The sequence below is a fragment of the Galeopterus variegatus genome, unplaced genomic scaffold (genome assembly GCF_000696425.1).
Source record: "Galeopterus variegatus unplaced genomic scaffold, G_variegatus-3.0.2 Scaffold200, whole genome shotgun sequence".
In the NCBI taxonomy this organism is placed as follows: domain Eukaryota; kingdom Metazoa; phylum Chordata; class Mammalia; order Dermoptera; family Cynocephalidae; genus Galeopterus; species Galeopterus variegatus.
Window position 1 is genome coordinate 457,304 of NW_007726311.1, and position 26,823 is coordinate 484,126.

The 26,823-nt window shown below is 38.5% G+C and overlaps 2 protein-coding genes across 7 annotated transcripts in view; both read right to left on the reverse strand.

Moving 5' to 3' along the window:
- The window catches only part of ECT2L (epithelial cell transforming 2 like), a 102,776-nt gene extending 77,922 nt beyond the window's left edge, over nucleotides 1-24,854 (reverse strand). For all 6 annotated transcript variants that reach the window (XR_550005.1, XM_008565570.1, XM_008565564.1 and 3 more), the window contains exon 1: nucleotides 24,776-24,854. The gene's annotated coding sequence lies outside the window, so the exon portion shown is untranslated. The remainder of the gene's footprint in view (nucleotides 1-24,775) is intronic.
- The window catches only part of CCDC28A (coiled-coil domain containing 28A), a 50,227-nt gene continuing 36,555 nt past the window's right edge, over nucleotides 13,152-26,823 (reverse strand). The window contains 4 exon segments of the mRNA XM_008565595.1: nucleotides 13,152-13,727; nucleotides 16,911-16,933; nucleotides 19,160-19,314; nucleotides 24,776-24,939. Of these exon segments, the coding sequence (XP_008563817.1) occupies nucleotides 13,673-13,727; nucleotides 16,911-16,933; nucleotides 19,160-19,314; nucleotides 24,776-24,939 (397 nt within the window). The 3' untranslated portion in view covers nucleotides 13,152-13,672.

Here is a 26,823-nt window from a genome sequence, read left to right on the forward strand (position 1 = left end):
AAAAAAGGAAAAAAAAAAAAAAAAAAAAGTAACAGACAAATAAACCAATGGAACAGATCAATGAGTCCAAAAACAGACCCACATATATAAGGACACTTGATTTAGGACCAGTGTGGCACTGCAGAGCAGTGAGAAAAGGATGACTCCAGTCAGCAATACGTGGAGTAGAACAATTGCCCATTTGGGCCCAGATGACCCTCAGAATCTTGAGAAATAACAAATGACTATTGTTTTAAGCCACTAAATTTGGGGGTTCATTATTTAGTGGTAACAAAAAAATTGGTTCCTGGAAGTAGATTATTGCCATAACATGGCTTAAAACATATGGCATTGACGTCAGGACTGAGCAGCAAGTGGAAATTGAAAGGGTGGTGATAAGACTGTTTAGTGTCGTCTAGAAGAGTAGTTAAGTTGCCAAGAAAGGCTAGAAGAAAGGTGTGTGGTATTATGCAACAGCAGAAAATTTAGTAACACCGTTGCCGGCATTACTGCAGATGATAGAAAATGTACCGATGAACAAACAGACGTGACCAAACTGATTCCAAGCAGGATACAGAAAGTGCTGATTGGCTTCTTTAGTGCACATGATAAAGTCTAGAAAGAGAGACATGAACTAACCTGAAAGGTCTGTTTAGTTTGGGGAAAAAATTAGCGAAAATAAAGAATACTAGTACAGTATCTCCAGCAGGCAAATGAGTCTCAAAGCAATGAATGGCCTCAGGGCAAAGATCAAATCAAGGATATGCCTGAAAGACTTTTTGGCAAGGTCACTGAAAAATTTAAGGTGATGCTTCATAGACCCTCTCATTTAGAAAATAGAGGAGTTTTAAGAATCTTAAAGTCTTTGTCCTTGATTTACAGCCTAAAGTAGAGAAGGGACTATCTCAAAAAGATTTGTGGATATAGCTTTTGTCTAATAGAATGGATTACAATTCTATATATATATAAAGCCCGCAAAATTGCCAAGAGGGTTATTCTGGTGAAAGCATGACCGGGTTGACATAGTTTGGATATGTTTGTCCCCTCAAAGCTCATGTTGGAAACCTAATCCCCACCATGTCAGTGTTAAGAGGGTAGGAGATACTATTATGGTAATTGAAAGGTGGGGTTTTAAAGAAGTAATTAAATTGTGAGGACTGTACTCTTTTGAATGGATTGATCCATTCGTGGAGTAATCTGCCTGGTTCTGATGGCTTTAAAAGGAGAGCAACTGAGGTTAGTCTCTCTCCTTGCTTCTGCCATTCTTACCAGGTGATGCCCTGCATCACTGGAGAGCCACCACCAAGGCCCTCACCAAATGTACTCCCTGGACTTTGGACTCCCTGTCCTCCAAAACTGTAAGCAATAAATATTGTTTCTTTACAAATTACCCAGTTTCAGATATTTCTGTTATAACACAGAACAGACTAATACACAGATTAAAATAAAAGAGACCAAGAAAGTTTGAGATAAAAAGTCACTGAACTTCCAACTTTTTTTATGGGAAGGCAGCAGGCTGGAAAAGTTAGGCAACTGCAAACACTGATCATTTCTTATGGGAAAGGATGGGTGACTCTGAGGAAAGAGCCAAGAGTCAGGAGAGCAGAACCAAGAGAAGCTGAGGACAATGAATTTTAGGACCACTCCCAAGGAAAAGAACTGGACAATAATTGAGGACCATTTCCTGCCCCCAGAGTGAGAGAAACTGAACTGGTTGAATTTCAGAATTGCTATGTACCAGCAGTTGCCACGTGCCTATTGTCTCATAAACAGAAAATTAGTTATTCTTTTTGTGTTTTACCACTGTAGTTTGGTGTCTAGAGAGACAGACAACTTGCCTTTTAAGTTCACAGGTCTCCAGATCAAGAGGAGATACAAACAAGGAAATTCATTTGTAGCTAGACCTGACGTAAACTCAAGAGACTGGACTTCAAACCTGATACCATAATTGGATGGGACTTTGGGAGTCTCAGGGTGAAGTAAATGTATACTGCATGCTAAAAGCATGTAAATATTGTGGCCAGAGGGAGGAATGTGGTATATTGTTGGTATATATGGCCAGCAACAATTGCTCCAATCCCTGCACATGCATACCAGTTCTCCCATCAAGAGGTGAAGTCTATACTCTCTCCCCTTGAATCTGCACTAGCACTGACTTGTTTTAACCAGTAGGATGTTGTGAAAGTAATGATGTGTGACTTCTGGGAATACAAGACTTGTGGCTTCTATGTTTGCACTCTTGGGATCCAGCTGCTATGTAAATAAGCTTGGGATAGAAAACTGAGAGACCATGTGGACAGATAGAGGTTGGGCCAGTTCCCAGCTGTTTCAGCCACCCCAGCCAAAGCACCAGATGTATGAATGAAGTCATCTTGGATATGGCAGTTCCAACCAAGCTCCCAAGTGAACAAAACCACATGAATTACTCCAGCCTACAACATGCAAAGCAGAAGAACTGCCCAGCCAAGACTAGCCATAGAACTATGAAAAATAATAAATGATTCCTGCATCAAGCTGCTAAATGTTGGGATTGTTTGTTATCCAGAACAGACTGACAAGGCCGCGTGTTGGCGAGCATCCAGAACTCTCACATATAGCTGGTGAAAGTGTAAATTGGTATATGTACTTTGAAAAAACTGTTCGGCATTATTTCCTGAAGTTGAACATACGCATACACTCAAAACAACAGAAAAAAATATACTCGTGGACTAAAATATATCAACAGGAACATTCACAGCTGCATTGGATAGCTTTGAACTGGAAACAACCCAAGCATCCATCAACAGTCAAAGAGATAAATACACTGTCAGGTATTCATATGCTAGAATGCTATACATCATGAAATTAATATTATATTGCTACACACAACAATATGGATGAATCACAGACACAACACAGTAAAAAAGCTGGAAACAAAATAATACAGTTTATATGGTTTCATGTATACAAAGTTCTACACTGATAAGAGTCAAGATAGAGGTTACCTTTGAGGAAGAAAGAGGATGGGGCCACAAGAGGAGATTGTGAGTGTTGGTATCGATTTGGAGGTGGGAGACCATGTGAGTCCACTTCATAATTAATGGAGCTTCTACATTCATAATTTGTCTATTTTTATATACCCTCTATTTTGATCAAGAAGTTTGTAAACCTTTATTTATGATAACATCAAACACTATTAAGCACCTAGGAAAAAATAAGAGTACAAACTTTATGAGGAAAATTATAAAACTTTATTTTAAAACATTTTTAAGGACCCAAATAAATGGAGAGATATGTCTTCTTCATGGGTTCTTTCAAATTGATCTACAGTTTCAATCTTAATTAAAAATTTCAGGGCCGGCCCTGTGGCACGCTCGGGAGAGTGCAGCACTGGGAGCGCAGCGATGCTCCCACCGCGGGTTCGGATCCTATATAGGAATGGCCGGTGCGCTCACTGGCTGAGCGCAGTGCGGGTGACACCACACCAAGGGTTGCGATCCCCTTACCAGTCATGAAAAAGACAAAAAAAAATTTTTTTTTCAAAAGATATTGTGGAGTGTGGGTGTGTGGAACCTAAAAACTTATGAAAGTTTAAAGGGCCCAAAACAATCAAGACAGTCTGTATTAGTCCATTTCTGTTGCTTATAATAGAATACCTGAAATTGGGTAATTTGTAAAGAAATGAAATTTATTTCTTACAGTTTTGGAGTCTGGGAAGTCCAAGGTCCAGGGAACACATCTGGCAAAGGCCTTATTCCTGGTGGGGACTGTCTACCACAACTCAGGGTATCACATGGTGAGAGAAATGGGCTGAGCAAGAGAGCTAACCTCCTCACTTGCTCTCCTTTTAAAGCCATCAGAACCATGCCCGTTACTCAACAAACCGGTCAATCCATTCACAATGGTACAGTCCTCACAATCTAAGCACCTCTTAAAGGCCCCAGCTTTCAAATACCATAATCAGATTTCCTACCCTTTTAACACTGTTAAAATGGGCATCAAGTTTCCAATACATGAACTTTTGGGGGACACATTTAACCCATAGCAGTCTGGAAGAACATGGGAGGGAGACATATTTCTAGACATCAAGTCTTACTATAAAGTTGTAGTAAGAAGATGTGGTATTACTTTGGGGACAGACAACTAAACCAGTGGAACAGAAGAGAAACTCTAAAATAGACCCAGGTGTACATGGGCACTTGTCAGATGACAAGTCAAAGGGGAAAAGATGGATTTTTTCCATTTATAGAAAACAGATTTTTTTTTTTTTAAAGAGAAAACTTTTTCACGCTATACACACACACACACAACTATCTAGGCTTTTCATATATATACGTAATCAATTACACATGGTTTGTGAATACCCAGAAGACAAAATTAAGAACAATGGATGACATCAGAGAGGAAGATTTTGGCTCAATTTAAGTGGGAAGAAATTACTGTAGCAGATCTAGCTGTCTCAGGAGATTATGTCCATTACTCGAGATGGTAAAACTCAAGTTGGACAACCACTTGTCAGTGATATTCTAGCTGGGATTCAGGCATCAGAAACATTTGAGTTTCTAAGCAACCCTCTGCTGCTATAAATTCCAAGAAGAGAGAGTACAACGTGGCTTAGACTAGCTGAAGAAACTTTATTAAAGAGAAGAATTTCAGAATAAGACAAACATTTGCAGTGCCTCTATTCTCTTATTACACTTTAATGACATAGAAGCACATTTTTAAAGTGAATATATTGGAAAGGCATGTACCATACTAGGAACAATTTTAGCAATGTTGCAGAAGGGCAGCATGACATAGCACCAGATTCGGATCCCTGCTCTGACTCCCCAAAATTGAAGCTTTACAAGGAATTTAGGATCTGAGCCTCAGTTTCCTCATGTGGAAAGCAAAGCAGTGATGTGTCTTGGCAAACTATAGTATAATAATGTGTTGTTCAGATAAAAACCTCATGGCAATGTGGAAAGTTAAATACCTCCTTCTGAATCAACATTAAATCGGAACAAATCCTTAGTTTCATAAGATGCCCAGCTGTTGTTATGCGAAATCCCTCCAAGAGCCAACATACAGGATTGTTATTTAGCAAGTTCTCAAAATTGTTATTTTCCTCTGTGTTAAGGGATTACTGAGTTACATAATGAGCTCAACGTTACAAAAAGAATTGCTGTCTCTGCTGGCAGACTTAAATATGCGAGCATACTATATTATATGTGTGTGCACATAGTAATATACATGTATATGTAAATTCCCACAGGATTATTTTCATTATCTAAGATAATTTTGGCTGGCCTGTTAGCTCACTCGGTAGAGCGTGGTGCTGATAACACCAAGGTCAAGGGTTTCAATCCTCTCACTAACCAGCCAACAACAACAAAAAAAAAGATAATTTTGCTGACTAGCTATTGAACCCAGGGAGAAATGGCAGCCTGGCTATAAATTATATTTCTTTAATGAAATGGCTTTTGCTCTTATTCCAGCATTTTATATTTCTCCAAATAGTAGTTCCATAGGATACTAATATGTATTTCCCCAGAAAATGGAACCTGTGATTAAATATGATTGGGGAAATGATTGACTGACAGAAATAAACATGTTTCCGTTTTGCAGGATGCTTTGGCAGTGTTAGTATGTTAGTGCTCACAGTGAATCTCCAGGAGGAGTAAACAGCATGCAACACCTTCCCTTGTTCATTGTCACAAGGAGCCTGTCATAGTGCACATTGTTGTCTAATGTGGTTATCATGGTGTTTATCTAATACTGTTTATAACAAACATTTGTTATCTCACAATTTCTGTGAGTCAGGAGTCTAGGCACAGCTTAGCTGGGTCTTCCAGCTCAGGGCCGCTCACAATCCAAGTGTCAGCTGGGGCTGTACTCATCCCAGTGCTGGACTGGGAAAGGATTCACTTCCAAGCTCACCTGTGTGGTTGTTGATAGGGTCCAGTTCCCCCAGACTGTTGGAACCAGGGCCTTGGTTCCTTGCTTGTTGTTGGTCGGAGGTTCCCCTTCCATGTGGGCCTCTCCACAGCATAGGTCCTAACATGGCAGCTCACTTCCACCAAGGGAGCAAGCAAGCATTGCATAGCATACTGTCCCAGGTAACATATTATCACTTTTTGATTAGTCAGAACAGGGGTCAGCAAACATGGTCAGCAGGCCACATCTGATCCACCACCTGTTTTCATAAATTAAGTTCTAATGGAACACAGCCAATCCCATTTATTTATGTATTGTCTATGGTTGCATTTTTACTACAACAACAAAATTGAGTAATGGGGAGAAAGACCATATGGCCCACAAAGCCAAAACTATTTACTACCTGGACCTTTACAGACAAAGTTTGCCAACCTCCACATTAGAAGCAAGTCCAGCCCATATTTGAGGGGAGCAGATTCACAAGGGCATGAGTACCAGAAGGCCAGGGTCATCGGGAGCCGTTTTAAAAGCTGCCCACTACATAGTGCTTGCCATCGAGTAGGCACTTGGTAAGTATTTGCTGAATAAGTAAGTGAATAATTGTTCACATCTACCAATATTCCAAATTCAAAAGCTGAAAAGTAAGTTACTAGTAAGAAAAAGCCAAATCCTTCACTGATTATTAAAATTTGACAACTGTGTCACAACTGTGACAATTTATCAGTTTGTGTGATCCTCTTATTAGTAATTTCCATCATTCTGTTAAATGAATTATATGGAAAAATAAGCTTAGAATGGGATTACTATGTAGATCTGACAGATTATTTTTTTGTGATATCCTCAAATTAGAAAAAGAGGGTATTTTAAGGTACTCATTTGAGATGAGAATTCACTGTGGGGCAAGAATACTTACTGGGAATTATGGCTACAATATGACAGTCACCAATATCTTCTAATACCAAGACAGACTGAAAACCTAAGTGTATAAAACCAAATTCTCATCCATTTTTCATCTTTTCTATGTGGTCTTTCTCCAAAAGCCAAAATACTGTACTACCAAGTTCTTCCTTGATCATTTAGAAATTATCTTGTTCTCCTACAAATTATCATGTCACTACTAAAAAAGTAAAGGTCCTAGCTGTCTGTCACACCTACAACCCAGTTCTCAACTTTGAACTGAAATTCCAGTGTGGATGATGCAGGCTGGAGGCCTCTTTGTTATCTTACTCTGTAAAACAAGAGCTCTAAATATTTCTAAAGTTTGTTGCAAGAAGGGAATAAAGTAGGAGACCCCCATCAGTGGCTCTTCTCATTTGTAACTGGATCCAACAAACATACTAAGTGACAAAATCAAAATGGGGAGGGGATGTGTAATAAATGTTGTATTCAACATCTTAATTTTTAAGTGGCTACTCTGACTGGCTCTGTGCTGGTAAATCTCTTCCCCATACACCAGCTCAGTGAATCCTCGAATTCACCCTGGGAGTTAGATTACAGAAGAGAAGAAAATCATCCAAGGTCACATAGGTAGTAATTGGCTATCAAGTATAAATATATACTGTATTTTTCCAAAAGTGTGAGTGTAACTTGAGTTGTATATAAGACTGCTGCAGATTTATTTGGAAATACCATTTCTATTTTGTGGCTATTCTTTACAACTGATGAGGAACTTGGCAATTAACACTAGCACTTCTATACTTACAAAAGAAAAAAGGGAGGGGCGCTATTGTGTGACAACCTGTTATATTGTGAAATATAAGAAATATATATATATATATATATATATATACACACACACATATATATATACACACACACACATATATATATGTGTATATATATATATATATATATACACATATATATATATATATATGTATGTATGTATGTATGTCTCTGTGGCTGGTTCCTGACATAGAGCTCCTAAAACCCTTGTAGATAGGAATGCCATGAGAATCTTTTGTTCTAATATTTGGTCTCTGACCCCAGTTCCAGACACACAGTTCCAAAATCCCTTGGAATTTCCTGGGTGATAGGATCATTTTTTGTTCCAATGAGGTGACTCTCGGTGGACTCCTGGATAGCCTCATTATAGGAGTTGGTTGCCAGGAAAACCAACCATGTGATTAAAGGGTTTGAACTTTCAGGTTCAGAACTGACCTCCAGAGGGGGGAGAAAGGGTAAAGGTTGAGTTGGTCACCAGTGGCCAATAATGTAATCAATCATGCCTTCATAATGAAGCCTCCATAAAACCCAAAAGCACAGGGTTTGGAGGCTTTCAGATAGCTGAAAATGTGAGGATGCCCAGAGGGCGGTGCACCTGGAGGGGGCATGGAAGCTCCGTGCCCCTTTCCACCATAACTTTCCGTATACATCTCTTCCCTCTGGCTATTCATCTGTGTGCTTTGTAATTTCCTTTATAATAAATGGGTAAATGTAAATGAAGCGTTTCTCTGAGTTCTGTGAGCCACTCTAGCAAATTAATCAAACCCATGCAGAGGGTTGTAGGAACTGCATTTATAGTCAGTCAAAAGCACAGGAAGGCCTGCCCGGTGGCACACTGGATAAGTGCACCGCTTGGGAAGCGCGGCGGCACTCCCGCCTGAGGGTTCGGATCCCACATACAGACCAGTTCCTGCTCACTGGCTGAGCGAGGCGCGGGAGCAACACCGAGGGTTGCAATCCCGTTGCCGGTCCCCAGTCCGGTACGGGGGCAACACTGAGGGTTGCGATCTGTTGCCAGACACGGAAAAAGACAAAAAGACAAAAAAAAAAAAAAAAAAAAAAGCACAGGAAAAACAACCAGGGGCTTGAGATTGGCATCTGAAGTGGGCAGCAGGGGGCAGTCTTGTGGGACTGAGACCTTAACCTGTGGGATCTGACACTAACTCCAGGTAGAAATGATCAGAATTGAGTTAAATTATAAGATACTGAGTTGGTGACCACTGGAGAAGTAGTTGTTTGGGGGAAATCCTCACACATTTGGCGACCAGAAGTGAAGTGTTTGTTGTGTTGAGTGAGTTTGTATAGAGAGAAAAAAACCAACCCCCCCCACCAGTCCCCACCCCCAGTATTTCCCTAGGAACAATCAAAGTGATGAGATGGCTGGGCAACTGCCAGTCCATACAGAGAGCTAAATCATCACTGGGATTTTTTTTTTTTTTTTTAAAGATGACCAGTAAGGGGATCTTAACCCTTGACTTGGTGTTGTCAGCACCATGTTCTCCCAAGTGAGCCATAGGCCGGCCCTATCACTGGGAAAATTGAATAGCATGTTGTCACTTAACTATGTTCCCACAGGTGATGTGCAGTACAGCTGGTTAGTCTGGTCCTGCTCTGCTCTTGTAAACAAGGTGGCTTAGAAAATTAAAAAGAAAACATTCTTCCTTGACACAGAGGTACCTACATTTGAGTACTTCTGCAATTCTGCAATTTTGCATGTTGTGTATTTTATTATCTAAAATTTAATTCCTTAAATATGTCTCCCAAGAGGTTGTCTGGTTCTAAAGATTGCAGAGAAGAACTAGAGTAAAATAAAAGGGTGATTGGTGAAAAAAACAGAAATGAAAGACAATTTCAGTTAAGTTAAATGTCCTACATGCAGGGCATGTAAAACATGATTCATTTTGGACATAAGTTGGTATGTAATTTTTATTAAATATGCAAATAAGCTGTGGATAATGAAAGTAATAGCATGTTTTAAGGAAATCTATGCTACTGATAGCACAGGCGGTGACGGAAATACCACACTTCTGCTGGTATTTTCAAATGCTGGACGTACTCACCGATTTATGTACAAAGCTATAAAATTAAAGCTATAACAAAAAATTAAAGCTATAACAAACAAGAAGCAACTGCACTATTTACATTCATTCAGGAAAAGCAGTGTTATTGCTGCTGTAAAACTTTCACGCCCCCTACCACTACTTTTTCCCACTGAAATCATTGTTTTTACTAGAAGATGATTTTGACGTTCTCCAGGAGCACAAACGTCAAGTTCTTGCGGAACAGACTGTTATGGGCTTGAATACAACACATGGGCTGCACTGAACTTTAATACAGATGATGTCAGGATACTCTGTTCTGATAACTATGGGAAGGTTTATTAATAAGCACAGCATCAGTACTTTAAAAAAGATAAATATTTAGAAGCACTACTGTCTTAATTACACGTCCTATTCACCACATCTTAGCATATTTACTCTTAACAGCTACGGTCATAACCACGAACTGTATTCACAGTAGATTCTCTGTATTTCTCTTTCTCTCCCACCCCCCCACCCCCAAATTTTTGGACCCTACAGTAGGAGACTGAGAACTGACAGGAGGGGGGACTTGAGCCAGTTTAGAGTCCTGTGAAAATCAGAGTTTTCCAAAGAGCTCAGGAACTTCGTTTCTACTCCGCTGAAATGCTCTGCAGGAGGTCGTTTACTTGCCAGAGCCCAACTCAAACCTGACGACAGCGTGGGTCGTATTTGTTTCTCCCCCGAGGCTGCTAAGGGACTCCAAGGTCACGGAGGAAGGGCCCAACGTCCTGCCTCAGCGCTGCTTAGGGTCTTGGCTGCCGAGGCTGCCGGGGACCTAAGCTGGCCCAGGAGCCGTGCCCTGGGCGCCCCACGCAAAGGATGCGCGCCCAAGACGCCAAGCGCTTTACCTCCGGGAAGTGGCCAAGAGGCCCGGCACGGTGGCGGCCGTCTCCTCTCGGGACCGCAGCGAAGAGCTGTCGCGAGCTCTCCAGCCCGCAGCCCGGGTCGAGGGGTGTGGCAGGGACAGCCCCATCTCTATAGAGACGGGACAACACGGCTCTGCCGCCCGCCCCGCTGCGTCCCGCGGCCGACCTTGGCCTTCCCCGGCTGCGGTGCCCAGAAGCCGGGCTCGGCGACCGCCCACGCCGCGCGCCCTGCTGGGGTAGGAGAAAGCCGCAGGAGAGGAAATACTGCAAACCAAAAACAAATCCAATGTTAAAGATGGTTTCAACAGGTAGTGATGTTTAACATAAAATACCCTCAAATGCATCAATCCAAATTAAATTGTTTCCTATGTCAGACATAAATTTTTTTTAAATATAGGAAAAGTAATCAAATTAATGACTTGTTTATTATTTTGAAAGATTTTCATTTAAAGGAGATTTATACATTGATTATTAGTATTAGCTTGAGAAAAAGGTTAACATTTTTATTGGTTGAACTTGTCACTAAAATGATTTAAAAACACTGGTCAAAGTATTTTGTTTGTTTACCACTGTGAAAACAGAACTAGAGGTGGGTCACCGCACGTCCCGAGGCCCCGTAAGGCGCCCGGCGGGCAGAGGTACCAGCCGCAAGGCTGCGGGACCCCAGGAAGAGACTCGGACAGGGGACACGGAAGCTGATGTTTGCCTGGTCTCAAGTAAAGCCAGCGATTTGAAGGCCAGGTGTGGGAAAGCTGGAGTTTCCTATTCTCTATCATGGTCATTTCAGCAAATCCTCATAAAATTTTAATACTTATTATTGCCAAGTTTAGCGTTATACAGGAATTAAGAAAACAAAACACAAAAACAAAACAAAAATCCTCCGTAACTGGTCAAAAATCTGGTCAAAATACCTTTAGGTATATATAGAGAAGCCGTTTAGTTTCTTTCGTATGTAATAGTTACTGCCATGGAAAGATATTTTTCTTTTGTATGTAATAGTTACTGCTGCCATGGAAAGATATTCACCATATTCTAGGTAGGAAAAGCTTTAGAAAACCATATTAATACTATGTTGGTTTTTTTTTTTTTTTTTGTAAATAAATGTATTTAAGAAGTCTAGAAGTACACACATAAATAGCTTTAACGATTTGCTCTAGTAGTAGGATTTTTAAGAATTACCTGTAATTCAAAATTTTCTACAATGGATATGCAACATCTATATAAATAAACATTTTATTCTAATCAAGTTTTATTCTAATCCAGGCACCTCATTTTTTTTCCCTGTGGCCTTTAATGTACTGGTATGTTTAAGGAGTGTTAAAGGATACAAATCAGATAAGCTAAAATTTGGTTACCTGGAATTCACCTGGGGTCCTTTGACACAAAGGGCAAATGAACCAAGTTAACAGACAAGGTCAATCTGTGGCTCTGTCTTGTCACTAACCCGCAGGAAGCAGCTTTTACTCTACTCCATCTCAGGACCAATCCAGCAAGAACAAAGTTTCCTTTTTGCCCTGGCAGACCCTAGAATGCTATTTTCCCCCATCAAATCCCTATTCCCTCAATCCAAACAAAAAGTTTCAAATGTTGTATACAATGATCTGGTGACTTTTTAATTTTTAAAAGGGGAGTTAAAAAGACCAATGAGATAAACTGACCAAAATTCTTTGAATTCAGAATGACAAAAATTACTAAAATCAAGATTATTTTCATAATATTCAATGGATCCCCACCCTCCCCAACCCCAATTAAGTGCTTATTTATTTCCATGGTCTGTAAACAATGAGGCAAAAGCATGTGCGTCTTCTGTAAGGTAGGTAATTGAGCTATGTACAGATAAACAAAATGTGGTATATTCATACAGTGGAATATGATTCAGCCATAAAATGAAGTGCTAATACATGCTACAACATGGATGAACCATGAAACCTTGAAATCATTATGCTAAGTAAAAGAAGCCAGTCACAAAAGACCCTATATTGTATAACACCATTTATATAAAATGTCTAGAAGAGAAAATCCATAGATAAGGAAAGATTAGTGGTTGCCAAGGGCTGAGGGATTTGGGAGATGAGGAGTAACTGCTAATGGGATCCTTTTTGAGGTGAAGAAAATGTTCTAGAATTAGATCATGCTGATGGCTACACAACTTTACAAATCTACTAAAAACCACTGAATTGTACGCTTTTAAAGGGTAAATTTATGACATGTGCATTATTTTTTCAATAAAGCTGGTTTTGAACGCTTGCTGAACACTACTGGTGTCTGCTATTAGGCTAAGGACCTTACATTACGCTTTTTCACTAACACCTCACACAGCCTCGTTACTTTCTAGATTAAAAACAAAAACTAAACTCAACCTGAGTAAATGAACCTGAACACAAAGCTAAGGGGCAGAATGGGGGTTCAAATCATGGTCCAGGTAACTTTAAAGCCCATGCTCTTTCATTACATCAGTATTTAAATGTGCACAAGGTACAGAATTTGAAAGAAAGTTACAGAACCTTAAATTTTATACACAGTTTACTTTTGAGGATTGAACCCTTGTACTCATAGCCCCCAATTGAAGACAATATGTGTTTCTTCAAAACAGATGACAGAGACCAATTTAAAACAATCACTTTATTAAAAATAGCAAATCTCAAGAAGACTTATGTAACATTTTGTTGTCACTTGCCACTGGAAAACACACCAGCGTGTGTACTGATTGTCTAATGTAAACTGAAGCTGGGCTGCCACAAGAAGCCTGTGCATCATCAACTCATGATCAACACTGGAATAAGTTTGGTGAGCTCAGGAAGGCTAAATCCTTCAGCCCTATCAAGAACATTTAGCACAACACATTTCAAGTATAACTCCATAAGGCAACAATATAAATAAAGCATAGCAGCACAACCTCTGCATCACACTTCCTGATTAAGCCTTCAACAAGGCCTAGGCCTCCAGTTATGGTGAATTACAGTGAGTGAAATTTACTAAAAGCAAGTATGTGAAAACAATCATTGCACTTGTACTTTAACTGCTTTAATTTCTTATTGTGGAAGATGATTCTGCTACTGGATTCAGCTGGAAAAGTAAAGAACGCTGCTTCTCTTCAAATCACAAGAAAGCAAACTGCATTTCATTTTAGCTGGTAGAGGTATTTGGAACATCCTGTGCATCTGCCAAATGGAGTTTTTGTCTGAATTCATCAGTTAAGAAGATTTTTATTCTACAACGAGTACATTTAAATTTCTGGAAATTACACTCAGGAGCTAAGAGAGAGGTATTAAAAAAAAAAAACAGAAAGAAATATGCTGAAGGGGATACAGCTCCCGTGTTGCTATTGAGACACTTGGATGTGGTAAGACAAGTATTAAATGTAGTGAATTATTCTATGTCTAGAAATGTGAAGACTTTTTAAAAGGCATTGAATTAAGACTACTCCAGGTTCCAACATAGCACAGAATTATTTTTAATGCAGCAAGAATCATTTTCATGGTAAGGAGCTGACTAGAGGCAGATGTGAAAAGACTTACTGGATTAAAAAAATCATTTGAGAAGACACTGCTTTATCATCTGTGGGAAAATAATTAATTTGTAAAAATTCAACGATAAAACAAAATTATCACAGCTTTCAAATCTTTTCTATAATACTCTTAATTATTCCTCAAGAAGATTAGAAATAGTATAGAATTCCTGCATGTATTATTCTCTTCCATTGTCTTTCACCGTCTTCTTTCACCTGTATTTATCCTGTTACATATTTTTCAAGATCCAATTCAAACAATGATATGCATACATTGAGGGCAACTAAATGCTAGCAAAACATGTATGGCAGAGATTGTAAAAATGTACAGACATGAGCAAAGCCATCAAAGACATTCTAGTCCATTTGGAAGGCTGAGTTCTAACACATGTAAAAATCAATAGATTATAAAATAAGGCAGACTGCTAGCATGAGGTACAAACAAAATGCTTTATGGAAGTGGTAAGCTTGGGTGTAATTTGGTAAGGAGAAGGGGGGAGCCAGAGCGACTCCAGGTAGTAAGTCCAACCTGATCAAAGGCATTAAAGCAAGTCTGAACACGATGTGTTCTCCAGCATCCCGAAAACCAGCTGTATGGGAATGAAAAATCTAACATGTCAAACCTAATTTGGTTACAACCAAATTATTGAGAGACTTTAAAAGGTTTGACATGGTTAAAAAAAATTAGTAAGAAACAGAAATAGCAAGAAGAAAGTAATGTTTTAGGAAGATTAATCTAGTAGCAATGTCTAAAGTCTAGAGCAACACTATCCAAGAGAAATATAATGCAAGCCACTAACATAATTTTTAAATTTCAGGTGGCCACATTAAAAAGGAAAAAGAGATAAAACTAATTTTAATAATATATATATTTACTCTAATATATTTTAAAAATCACTTCAACATGTAATCATTCTAAAATTAAGGTATTTTACATTCTTTTTTTCATACTAAGTCTTTGAAATCAGGTGTCACATTTCAATTCAGAATAGCCGCATTTCATGTGCTCAACAGCCATATGGCTAGTGGCTACCATACTGAACAATGCAGCTCTAGAGTTGGCACAGAAATTGAAAAGTTATGGAGTCAGGGCCTGGATTATCACATACAGAATGAAGGAAGAATGAAAGCAGAACTGAGGATGCCTGACAATGGTAATTAAAAGATGGCAAATAGATTTCATGTCCATGTCCAGGCTCAATGGCAGAAAGCGCCAGGATTAATTAGAAATGTCTGCCATAGTCATAGAAGAGATTTTAAAATATTCCTGGAGACTGAAATAACAAAGGCAATGATGACAGAGGGAAATTAGGAGGGGAAAGTTTAAGAACAGAGAGAACACTTATCACAGATGAGGAAACCAGGGTTGCCAAATTTGGCTCAAGGTTACACAGCTGCTTACCAAGATTTAAAACCAAGCATTCCAAATCCTAAACTCTTGCTTTATACAATGTTGCCTTGTTTGTGGTGGAAAAATTCCGCCACAGGTTGAACTGAGATAAGTGATGAAACAAATAAGCCTAAATGTTTAACAAAAACTTAGGTAAGAGGATAGGAGATACTTAAGTGTCATAAGCATAGAAGGAATTTAATGAAAAGAAGAAACAGGAACTACTTCTAAGAAAAGCCCCTTAATTAACTCAAATCTTACCCCTTTCTTTAAGTCTTTCTTAACAAAAATATCTTACATTAATCTCTCCCCACAGTTTATGTGGCTTCTCAAAACCCCATTTTCTTCCTCTGCAGAATGGGGAGAATAACACGACCTACTTCCAAGGGTAGGACCAAATGAGATAATGCATGTAACTCTTTATACAATACTTGGCAAACAGTAAATATTCATAAAGATTAGATGTCAACTGCTATTACTGGATTTGTATATACCTCCCTATTTCTTAATTGTTATGGCACAATAATTCAGCAATTAATATCAGTATATAATGTTATAACAATAATAGTAATTTATATATGTATTATATATAGTTTGGGAATTTTCACATACACATTATTTTATGTAGCAATTACCCTATAATACAGAGTCTACTCTGAAATATCAATTTGCCCAAGTTTACATTATCAGAATATAGAACCAAATTTCAAAAATCAAATCTCTAGACTCTACAACCTGTATCCTTTCCATCTCATTATCTGGTTCAAAGGGAATGTCATACCTCTCAAATTAAATAATTTTATAGGCAGGATCATTTCTTATTGTTCTTATGTATCTGACCGTTGTGCCAATCATTAAGTTCAAAAATACATTTTGAAAAGTTCCTGAAATAATTGTTCTAAACCGAGATGTCAAAATCTGAATATTCAACATGTGCCTTGGTGATTTCCTTAACACTATCCATAATACACTCTGTACATTTAGTTATGGAAATGTCATTTCACAAGTTACGTAAACATCCTCTGGAGGTTGCATTTTAATGATGTTTAGTTTTTAATTCTATGTATCCAAAATATTCTATATAATGATATAAAATTAAGTATAGTATATTATCTCTGGATATCTGACTGCCACTTAGCTTCAGAATCTAAGATTCAAAATTATTTATGCAGCAACTAGCCTCAATTCTCATGATTAAAAAATAATAATTAAATTTGTTTCAAAAATTCAAAAACAATACAAAGCAAAACAAAACAAACCAGAAACAAACAAAATTTCAGCATACAAAACAATGAAAAAATTCCATTTGGAAACCAAAGGGAAAAAAAGAGAGGGCCCCAGTAAATAATACTGTGTGTCTTTGTTCACTATATGTAAATAACACATCTTTTAAAAACTTGACTTGGACTGTTAATCAGAAATTATAAGTTGTAAACTTTTCACTATTGATAGTAGGCAAAGGATACATGGATGAATTCAATTCTTCTAACTGTAATACAAAGAAACAAATTTAATTTTAATTTTTACAATATAAATATAAGTAGATAATTGTTAACTATATATTTTAAAATAATTTTTCATTTAAGCTTTCTTTAAATGAAAAAGCAAAATATTAAAGAAAAAACTTTCAAAATATTTCCAGGCTGGGAAATTCCTTTTTGCAAGATAATGATAAAGTAGCATTAGCATGTATAAACAAGAACATGAGAGAATGAAACCAGATGATAAAAACTGGGGTTTTGTAAGTATTCCTAAAGCCGTGCATAATTACAATCATATCTAACGACAGTTTTTAAAAGAAAAATACTATCATTTAAGTGATCAAAATCTTTAAAACCTTATGGTTTACAAAAGGATTTCACATGTCATTTGGTTTTTAGTATGAGGTAGAATTTATCACCCCTTGTCAAACTGTTTGGGCTGCTACAGCAAACTACCATAAACTGGTGGCTTACAGACAACAGAAATTTATTTCTCACACTTCTGGAGGCCAGGAAGTACAAGATTAAGACATCAGCAGACTCAGTGTCTGGTGATGGCCTGCTTTCTGGTTCATAGATGGCACCTTCTCTCTGTGTCCTCACATGGTGGAAGGGGTAAGGGGTCTCCCTCAGGTCTCTTTTATAAGTGCACTATCCCATTCTTGACTTAATCACCTCCAAAAGGCCCCATCTCCTACTACCATCACCTTCAGAATTACAATTTCAACATACAATTTCTGGGAGTACAAACATACAGACAAAAGCTCCGCCATTTTACGGAAGGAAAAATCTGAATTACAGAAATGTTAACTAAATTGCTAAATGTTACACAGCTGTAGCTTAAATGCAAACCCCAGACTAAACAAAGGCCAAAGGCTTTTTGATTTCAAATTTAGTCTTCTTTTCACCATACCACAGTTACTCTAAATGTATAGCAAATTAAGCTTATTATTTGTCAAGAAGAATAAAACATAAGACATGAACTGGTAAAAGGAAATACTTGTAAGACTAAACATAATAGACTTGAAATACAAACGGAATAGGCTTGAAAATCTGAAAGTATGGGCATACAATTTCCCTCACATTTACTGACTCAAAAGATAGAGAAAAGCAACAGAAATTAACCCTTTTTGTCATTCGTGAATGGAATCCAAAACTAAAGTGTGTTGAATTCAATTTTTATTTATTTTTATTCCAAAAAGGACTTAAAGAGGCAAATTTAATTAACACTTCTCAGTATAACAATTGTACATGGTACTATGGTCTGAATCGTGTACCCACCAAAATTCATGTTTTGGTCCTCACCTCCAGTATTTCAGAATGTGAATGCTTTTGGAAACAGGTCCTTTAAAGACGTAATTAAGTCAAAATGAGGTCATTAGGGTGGGTCCTAATCTATTGTGAGTGGTGTCCTTAAGAAGAAATTGGATAGGCAGCCATAGAGGGAGAAAGCCATGTGAACACGAAGACGGCCACCTACAAATCAAGGAAAGAGGCCACAGAAGAAACCAACCCTGCCAAAACCTTGATCTTCAACTTTAGCTTGCAGAATTGTGAGAAAATGAATTTCTGTTGTTTAAGCTACCCTGTCTGGTGCTTTGTTATAGCAGTCCCAGCAAACTACTACACATGGCAATGTACTAAATTACCATAAACATCAAACGCAGTTCTGTATTTAAAATTAAGTAACCATCACCATAGTAAATAACACAGAATTTATTAACTATGCCAGGAAAAGTTCTTTTGACTACTATTTTCTATATCTTAAGGTTGTATTATATATGTAATAGAAGCAAGTATTTTGCTTTTAAATTTGCTGGCATTTTGAGATAAACATTAAGATTTAATTGTAATACTTTCCTTGTAATATATTTCTTTAAAAAAAAAAAGTTCAACATGGATGAAACTTGAAAACACCACACTAACTGAAAGAATCCACTTAGGCCACATGTTGTATGATCCCATTTATATGAAGTGTCCAGAATAGGCAAATACCTAAAGGCATAAAGTAGACTAGGGGTTGTTAGGGGATGAGGAGAGAGAGGAATTGAGAGGTACAGGGTTTCTCTTTGGTGTGAAAAAATGTTCTGGAATTATATAGTGGTGATATTTTCACAACACTGTGAACATACTTAAAAAACACTGAATTTTATACTTTAAAATGGTTAAAAAACCCTGTTTTGTTATGTAAATTTTATTGCAATAAAAGAACAAAGGGAAAGAACTATACTCACATCGGACAGGAGCCTATCCAAATTGGAGTCACTAGCTGTTTTTCTCTTATCCTCAGGAAGTTCCTCTAACTCCCCATAGAGCTCCAAATTCAAGCGAGCTAATTTCTCCTGCATTCCCCGAACATGTTCCATCTGTTCAATGGAACATTCATTTCCTGGGGAACATTCCAGAACATTAACAAAGATCAGGACAGTTCAAACTAACAGCCTTGAGGAAAAATTCTTAAACTCTAGGTTCTCCAAAAGAAATTGGTTTTCTTTCTATTGAAAATTAGATTGTTAATGATTACATATTTTCTGTGTATTATTACAAATAAAATTTCTGCACAGGAAAACAATGACAACCTAAGAAATAACCTTGGGCACTAAAAAAATATTATATAGGAAAGATTTTTTTGAAAAAGCAAATCATCTCTTAAGTAGAGAAAATATATTTTCTTCAATAGCAATGTCATATATAGAAGCAATAGCATCAAGTCATGTCCAATTTGACAACTGCCATTTGAACTGAGTGATCCAACATTTTATAACAATCTGAGTAAAATTAAGAGTCCTATAAGAACTTTAACCAAGAAACATTTTGCTAACCAGTTATGTATTCTTCCTTTAAGAAATATATTTATGACACATGAAGAAGTTATGAAGCATGAGCGGCATAATGTAATATTTTCAATTGTATACACAGTAGTACAAAACAACTTAATTGCTAAAAGATAATCTTACATTATTTATTGACTAGAGTCCTCTGAAGTGACATTATCTGCCCAGTGCAACTAATTTATATACATATGCACATTATGCTTTCTCATACATTTAAGTACAGCTTCTATAACCTCTTGAAACTATATTATTTTTTTCCAAAAATACTTTGTTTTTCCTAAAGGTTGTAAAAAGGTATACTATAGCTCCGCTAAAGTTGAAGCACACATCTTGAATCAATGAGAATTATTGTAAATTATACTGTACTTTCCTCTAGCCAGCTTTATGACATCTTCATAAATGTAACTATACTACATCATGCTAAGGACTACTTATATTGAAGCTAGTCACAGCTCTCCCAAAATCATTTTCTTCACAGTAAAATATACCATATTTCCACTATTTTGATTATGTTTTCAACAATTAGTTGGAAGGTGCTGTGGACTGAAACTCACTGAAGCTTGATTCCTCATTGTAACAGTGTTAAGAGGGTGGGGAATCAGATGATGTTGAAGGGTGGGGCCAACCTTTAAGAGGAGATTGGATCATGAGGACTATGCCCTTGTGAATGAATTAATCCATTCGTGGAGTAATGGGTTTATGATTTAGCAGCTTGTCATGGGAATGGCACTTTTGGCTTTATAAGGAAGAGCAAGTCAGCTCGTTAAAGAGCTCTTGACATCCCTGCCATGTGATTGCCTGAATCACCACAGGACCCTGCAGACAATTCCCACCCAGAACAAGGCCCTCACCAGATGCACTCCTGGATCATGGATTTTCCAGCCTCCCAAACTGTAAGAAATAAATTTCATTTCTTTATAAATACCCAGTTTTAGGTATTCTGTTACAAGTAACAGAAAATGGACTAATACAGAAGGTCAAGTGGGAAAAACACCTTGAGGGGTGTGTGGAAGAGGGAGAGAGAGAAAGACATATATACAATAAAAATATAAGGAGGTGCCTCCACCCCAACTTCAAAGGATGTACAGAAAAGCCTGGGGACTCGGGAAGAGATCTGTCATGGGCAGAGTCACCGCATAGAACTTTCGCTAGAGCAATGTCAAGCGGAAACATGGAGTCCGAGTTGCAGCAGAGAAACCCCAACAGTGCCATGCCTAGTAGAGCCCCAAGAATGGGACCACCATGGACACCCAGGAATTGTGGAGCCACCAGCATGCAATGCCAGCCTGCAAGGGCTGAGGTCTGGCCTAAGACCAGGAAAGTCATCAGAGCGGAGCTGCCTGAGGACTTGGGGACCCAACCTCCACACCAGCGTGCAGAGGATGTCAAACATGTAGTCAAGGTACATGATTCACCAGCTTTGAGATTTAATGCCTACCCTGCTGGGTTTCAGACTTGTCTGGGACCTGTTACACTTTTCTTTTGGCCTATTTCTCTTTTTGAACAGGAATGTGCCCTATGTTTGTCCCACCAATGTATATTGGTAGTAGATAACTTGTTTTTATTTCACAGATGGAACCTTGAGACTTTGGACTTTTGAGTTGGAACAAGTTAAGATGTTGGGGATGAAATGAATGAATTTGTATGGGAAAAGGACATGAGTTTTGGGGGGCCACGGTAGAATGCTGTGGATTGAATGTCTCTCCCCCCCAAATTCATTGAAGCTTAAATTGTGACTTCCAAAGTTACAGGTATTGGAAACTTGGTCCCTATTATTACAGCACAGAGGGTGGGAAATCTTATTATGGTAATTAAAAGGTGGTGCCTTGAAGAGCTGATTGGACTGTAGGACCATGCTGTAGTGGATGGATTAATAATGGTGGTCATGGACACGATTCTGAGGGCTTGAAAAGGAGAATGAGAGTCTTTCTCTCTTTTTCTGCTTCCACCATCTTGCAACGTGATACCCTGTGTCACTGAAGCCACCACCAGGGAAGGCCTTCACCACCAGGAAAGCCACCACCAGGGAAGGCCTTCAAATGTTTTCCCTGGACTTTGGACTTCCCAGCCTCAGGAACTGTAAGCAATAAATTTTGTTTTCCTTACAAATTACCCAGTTCCAAGTATTTTGTTATAAGCAATAGAAACAGATTAATACAGAGGTAGAAATCACAAAGGAAAAGATAAGAGAGTCAGAGGATGGATCTAGGTAACCTAACTTGAGAACAATAGAAGCTCAAGAAGGATAAAAAGAAATAGATGGAGGAGAAATAATAAACGATAGAAAAAATGTTCTACAAGATGAAAGATGTGTCAGCAGATAAGAAGGGCTCACTGATTCCCAGGAGGAAGTGATGAGAAAAGAGACAGTCCTAAGCATATCCTGATAAGTGCCTAAACTTGGAAGATAAAGAAAAAACCTTTTAAGCATCAAGACAGAAAAAAATAAATTACCTAGCAATGAAATTCTCATCTGCAACACTTACAGATAGCAATCAGTGACACAGACAAGAAAGGACTTCAATCTGAAAATACAAAGTTACCTAAGAGTAGGGGCAGGTGGGGTGCTGGGAGATAGTGAAGAAGTAAAAGTGGTCCAACGATTACATCTCAAGGGTGGGAGAGAAGAAAGGAAAGGAGAAGTGAAAGTATTCTGAAATACCACTTTACCAGGAAGGGATAAAGCAAGGAGGCAGAGGTATAACAAAACATTTTTGTGAAATAAATAATGCGCTTTTAATGTCTTCTTTTCAAATCATAGTATAACCAAGACCAGAAACCCAGAAATAATAAAATAAAGACATTATATGAGCAACCAAAAATTAAAAACTTTTACAAGGTTAAATACACCATAAGCAAAGTCCACAGATCCAATAAATTTGGTAAAAACAAACAAACAAACAACAGAGGTCAGAGAGTTAGTATCTAAAACACAAAAAGCTCTTAGCAATTGATAACAACAACAAAAGGATAAATAACCAAATAGAAAACTGGATAAAGATCCTGAAAAGGGGGCTGAGCCTGTGGCACACTTGGGAGAGTGCGGCGCTGGGAGCGCAGTAGCACTCCCGCCGTGGGTTTGGATCCTATATAGGGATGGCCGGTGCGATGCGCTCACTGGCTGAGCGCGGTGCGGCCAGTCACAAAAAGGACAAAAAAAAAAGATCCTGAAAAGGGCAATCCCAACTGCTTACCAAACACACATGGATATTCAAACTCAATAGTGATAAAAAGAAACCTCAGTTTATACCAACAGACTGGCAAAAATTAAAAGACTGATAATACCTACTGCTGGTGGGAATTCAGGGAAAAGTTTTCTTTCAGAAATTTCTTTTTTTTTTTTTTTTTTTTTCCTTTTTGTCTTTTTTCGTGTCCGGCAACAGATCGCAACCCTCAGTGTCGCGCCCGTACCGGACTGGGACCGGCAACGGGATCGCAACCCTCGGTGCTGCGCCCACACCTCGCCCAGCCAGTGAGTGGGAACCGGTCTGTATGTGGGATCCGAACCCTCGGCGGGAGCGCCGCCACACTCCCAAGCGGCACACTGTAGAGGTGCGCCACCGGGCCGGCCCAAGAAATTTCTGATGGAAACTAGAAGTGCAGTAGTTTTTTTTGAAAGAAATCTGAATATTTCTATTAAAATTAAAATTACACATATGCTTTGACCCACCAATCTCACTCATGGGAATCCATCCCCAAAAAATAAAAGCAGCAGCATAAGGATATATATATAAAAAGATGTTCACTACAACGTTGTGTTTAGTGGCTCAAAACTAGAAATGAAGTAATGCCCTTCAAAAGGGAAATGGCTGAATAAACTAGAGAATATTCACAACTTGGAATATTATATAGCCATTAAAAAAGAATCAATTACAGCTATATCAGGTGACTTGGAGATGTCTCCTTCAGATATTGTTTGGTAGAGGAAAGCAAGATACAGAAAAACATATATAAGATACCATTTGTGTAAAACAATGAAAACAAAAATCCGTGTGTCTGTTTATACATATATTTATATTATAACCTGGAGAAAATATATGAAAAGATATATACCTGACTGTTAACATGGCTACCTGGCCAGGGTTAGGGGAGGCAGAAGCAGCAGAGGAGGTAAGGGAGGGAACAGGGAAGTCAAACAACACAAATGTGGGAAAGGAAAGACAGCACACACAAAAATCAACATGCATGTTGATGACATTTACGCATTTGTATAAGATTCTGTATGTGTGTATTCAATAATTTCAAAATGGCTTGAAAAAATACTGGAAAATAATTTCTTCATTAGAAAAAGCTTATAAGGGCCGGCCTGTGGCTCACTTGCAAGAGTGTGGTGCTGATAACACCAAGGCCTCGGGTTTGGATCCCTATATGGGGATGGCCAGTTAGCTCACTTGGGAGAGCATGATGCTGACAACACCAAGTCAAGGGTCGAGATCCCCTTACCAGTCATCTTTAAAAAAAAAAAAAAGAAAGAAAAAGCTTATAAAGTTAAGTTACAAATTGCACATGAAAAATCCAACCATATATTCTGTGAACTCTGTGAATAACAAAAACACCTACTCAGAGTTTTTATGGAGGTAATCGCTTAACTATTCTTACATCTTCATGAAGGAACAAGGAAACCAGATTCTTTTAACATCTGAAAGCAAGAATCCTAGCCAAAAAACAAGTTTAAGCTCAAAAGGGTAAAGGAAAATGTTCCTGAGGATTTTCAAAACTAAGACACTAAGTCTAAAATATTTTAGAAGACTGACTCTTTTATTTGTTAAACTTTCAAGACACATATTCTATAACAGCAATCTACGTGACCATTTCAACTAACTCTCCCTTTTCAAAAAACCTTTTCCCAGAAGTTCTAGGATGATTGCATTTTTTTCCTATGGGCTCTTTGGTTTTTTTTTTTCAATAGATAAAAGAAAATGACACTTTAAAAAGGAAGAACAAAATACACACACAAAATAGGAGGCAAACAGCTTAAAGAAAAAAATATAGTAAACAGAAACATCTATTGCTTACCAAATGCTTGAAGTTTTCCAGAGTGGAAATCATTCAAAAGACTTAGCAGTCCTCTTTCCATCTCCTGAACATCAGAGACATCAGTGAGGAAGGAATGCTGAATCGGAGTAGACTGAGCACCTTTTCCTTCTCCACCCTGAGGTCTGGTCTTTTCTTTCATTACTCTGTGAAGATGATGCAATTAACTTTAGATTTTTTCAGGCCATTTTAGATTAAGCTTTTGCTTAATCTTTTAGTAAATTAAATGAAATTTGCCTTTAAAAAAATAAGAAATCAGAATAAAGTCAATACTAAATAAAACCAATAACTTCAAGCCAGAAACCAAAAGAAAAAAAAGAACAGAAATACATTTATACAATATGTTAATTCTTTGGACTGCAAAAAACTGAAAAGAGAATTGACAAGTCGTTTTACTATGCTATGTTTCATATTTCATTTCTCAGTAAAACACATTACGCCTTTCCCTTCTAAACTTTATCCTATGTGCTCCTTGAACTATCAGGAGCTGAACAAGTGGCTATGGGGTCCGTACTCTGTAGCTGACATTATGCCAGGAGTGCCCAGTCTAAGGAGAAAGGAAGACACCATACAATGTGGTGTTAAAAACCTATTATCGGGCCGGCCCGGTGGCGCACTGGATAGTGCGCCGCTTGGGAAGCGCGGCGGTGCTCCCGCCCGAGGGTTCGGATCCCACATACAGACCGGTTCCCGCTCACTGGCTGAGCGAGGCGCAGGAGTGACGCCGAGGGTTGCAGTCCCGTTGCCGGTCCCCGGTCTGGTACGGGGGCAACACTGAGGGTTGCGATCCGTTGCCGGACACGGAAAAAAGACAAAAGACAAAAAATAAAAATAAAATAAAAAAAAAAACCTATTATCATCCTTGCCTCCAACTTCCCAAGGCCCCCACAGGCAGTTATGAAATCTATTGATTATACCCATGAAATATCTAATCTGTCTAGTTCTCTCCTTCTTCATTGCCACTATCTTATCTCTTGACCAAACAATTCCAACAGCTTCCCAACTGGTTTCCCTGCCTCTTTGTGTGGTCTCTGATCTGCCTTCCCTCTCCACAGGGCAGCCAAGTCCATTTCTAAAAAGTAAAATCAGATCATATCATTTACTTAATTCAAACCTTTCAGCAGCTTTGCGCTATTGGGTCTCATGGCTGGTTTAGCTTCAGCCCAGCCATGTTGAGCCTCCCCCCCTGCCCATTTTCCTTTCTTCTCTGGGAACTGAGATTTCTCTCCTGGGAAGGGATAAACATTATTGTTATCATTAAGGGAATGTCTTGTGGGTTGTGTCTAGCAGGCTTTGGGCCAGAATGCTTTGTTCTGAGATAGTGGCTAATCGAGAGCCTGTGACTTAACCGATCAGATGTTATCGAACCACTAGGACTGCGTCACCTTGCATACCACTGATTTCAAAATTGCCCGTTACTCTGAACCCTCCCTAAAAGTCTATTATAAACTCCCTTCTTTCTTAAGTTTGGGAGAACTGATCTGGCTCAGTCTCCCCTCCACGTTAGTGTAATAAAAGCTATTGGCTGAAAAAGCAACTGGCTCAAGTCTCTCTCTCTCTCCCTCCCTTTTCTCCATCTCACTGAACCTAACATGCACTGCCTGCTGGATAAAGTCCAATATACTTACAAAACCCTATGCTCCCTTGTTCTCCCTTGCTCTAGCCATTCTGAATCTCTAACTTCCTAGAAATTCATTCTCTTATCTTCTTACATGCTAATCCTCTGCCTACATTAGCATACTTACACTTACTGTCATCTTTGCCAGGCTACTTCCCACACATCCTTCAAGCCTCAGTTTAAATGCTATTTCCTCAGGAAGGTCCTTTTGAAATCCCTAGACTAAATTAGTTTTTCTTACACGTTTGGCATATACCAGGTACTCAGAGTGATGGTGCTAAGCACACTATGATATAGGAATAGAGAGAGGGAGCAGTTCACTCAGCCTGGGGCCAGCCAGAAGAGGCTTCCTAAAGGTGATATGTGAAGCAGGGGTTAAACAGTCAAAAAGGGAGGGGTTGTGTGCTATCTT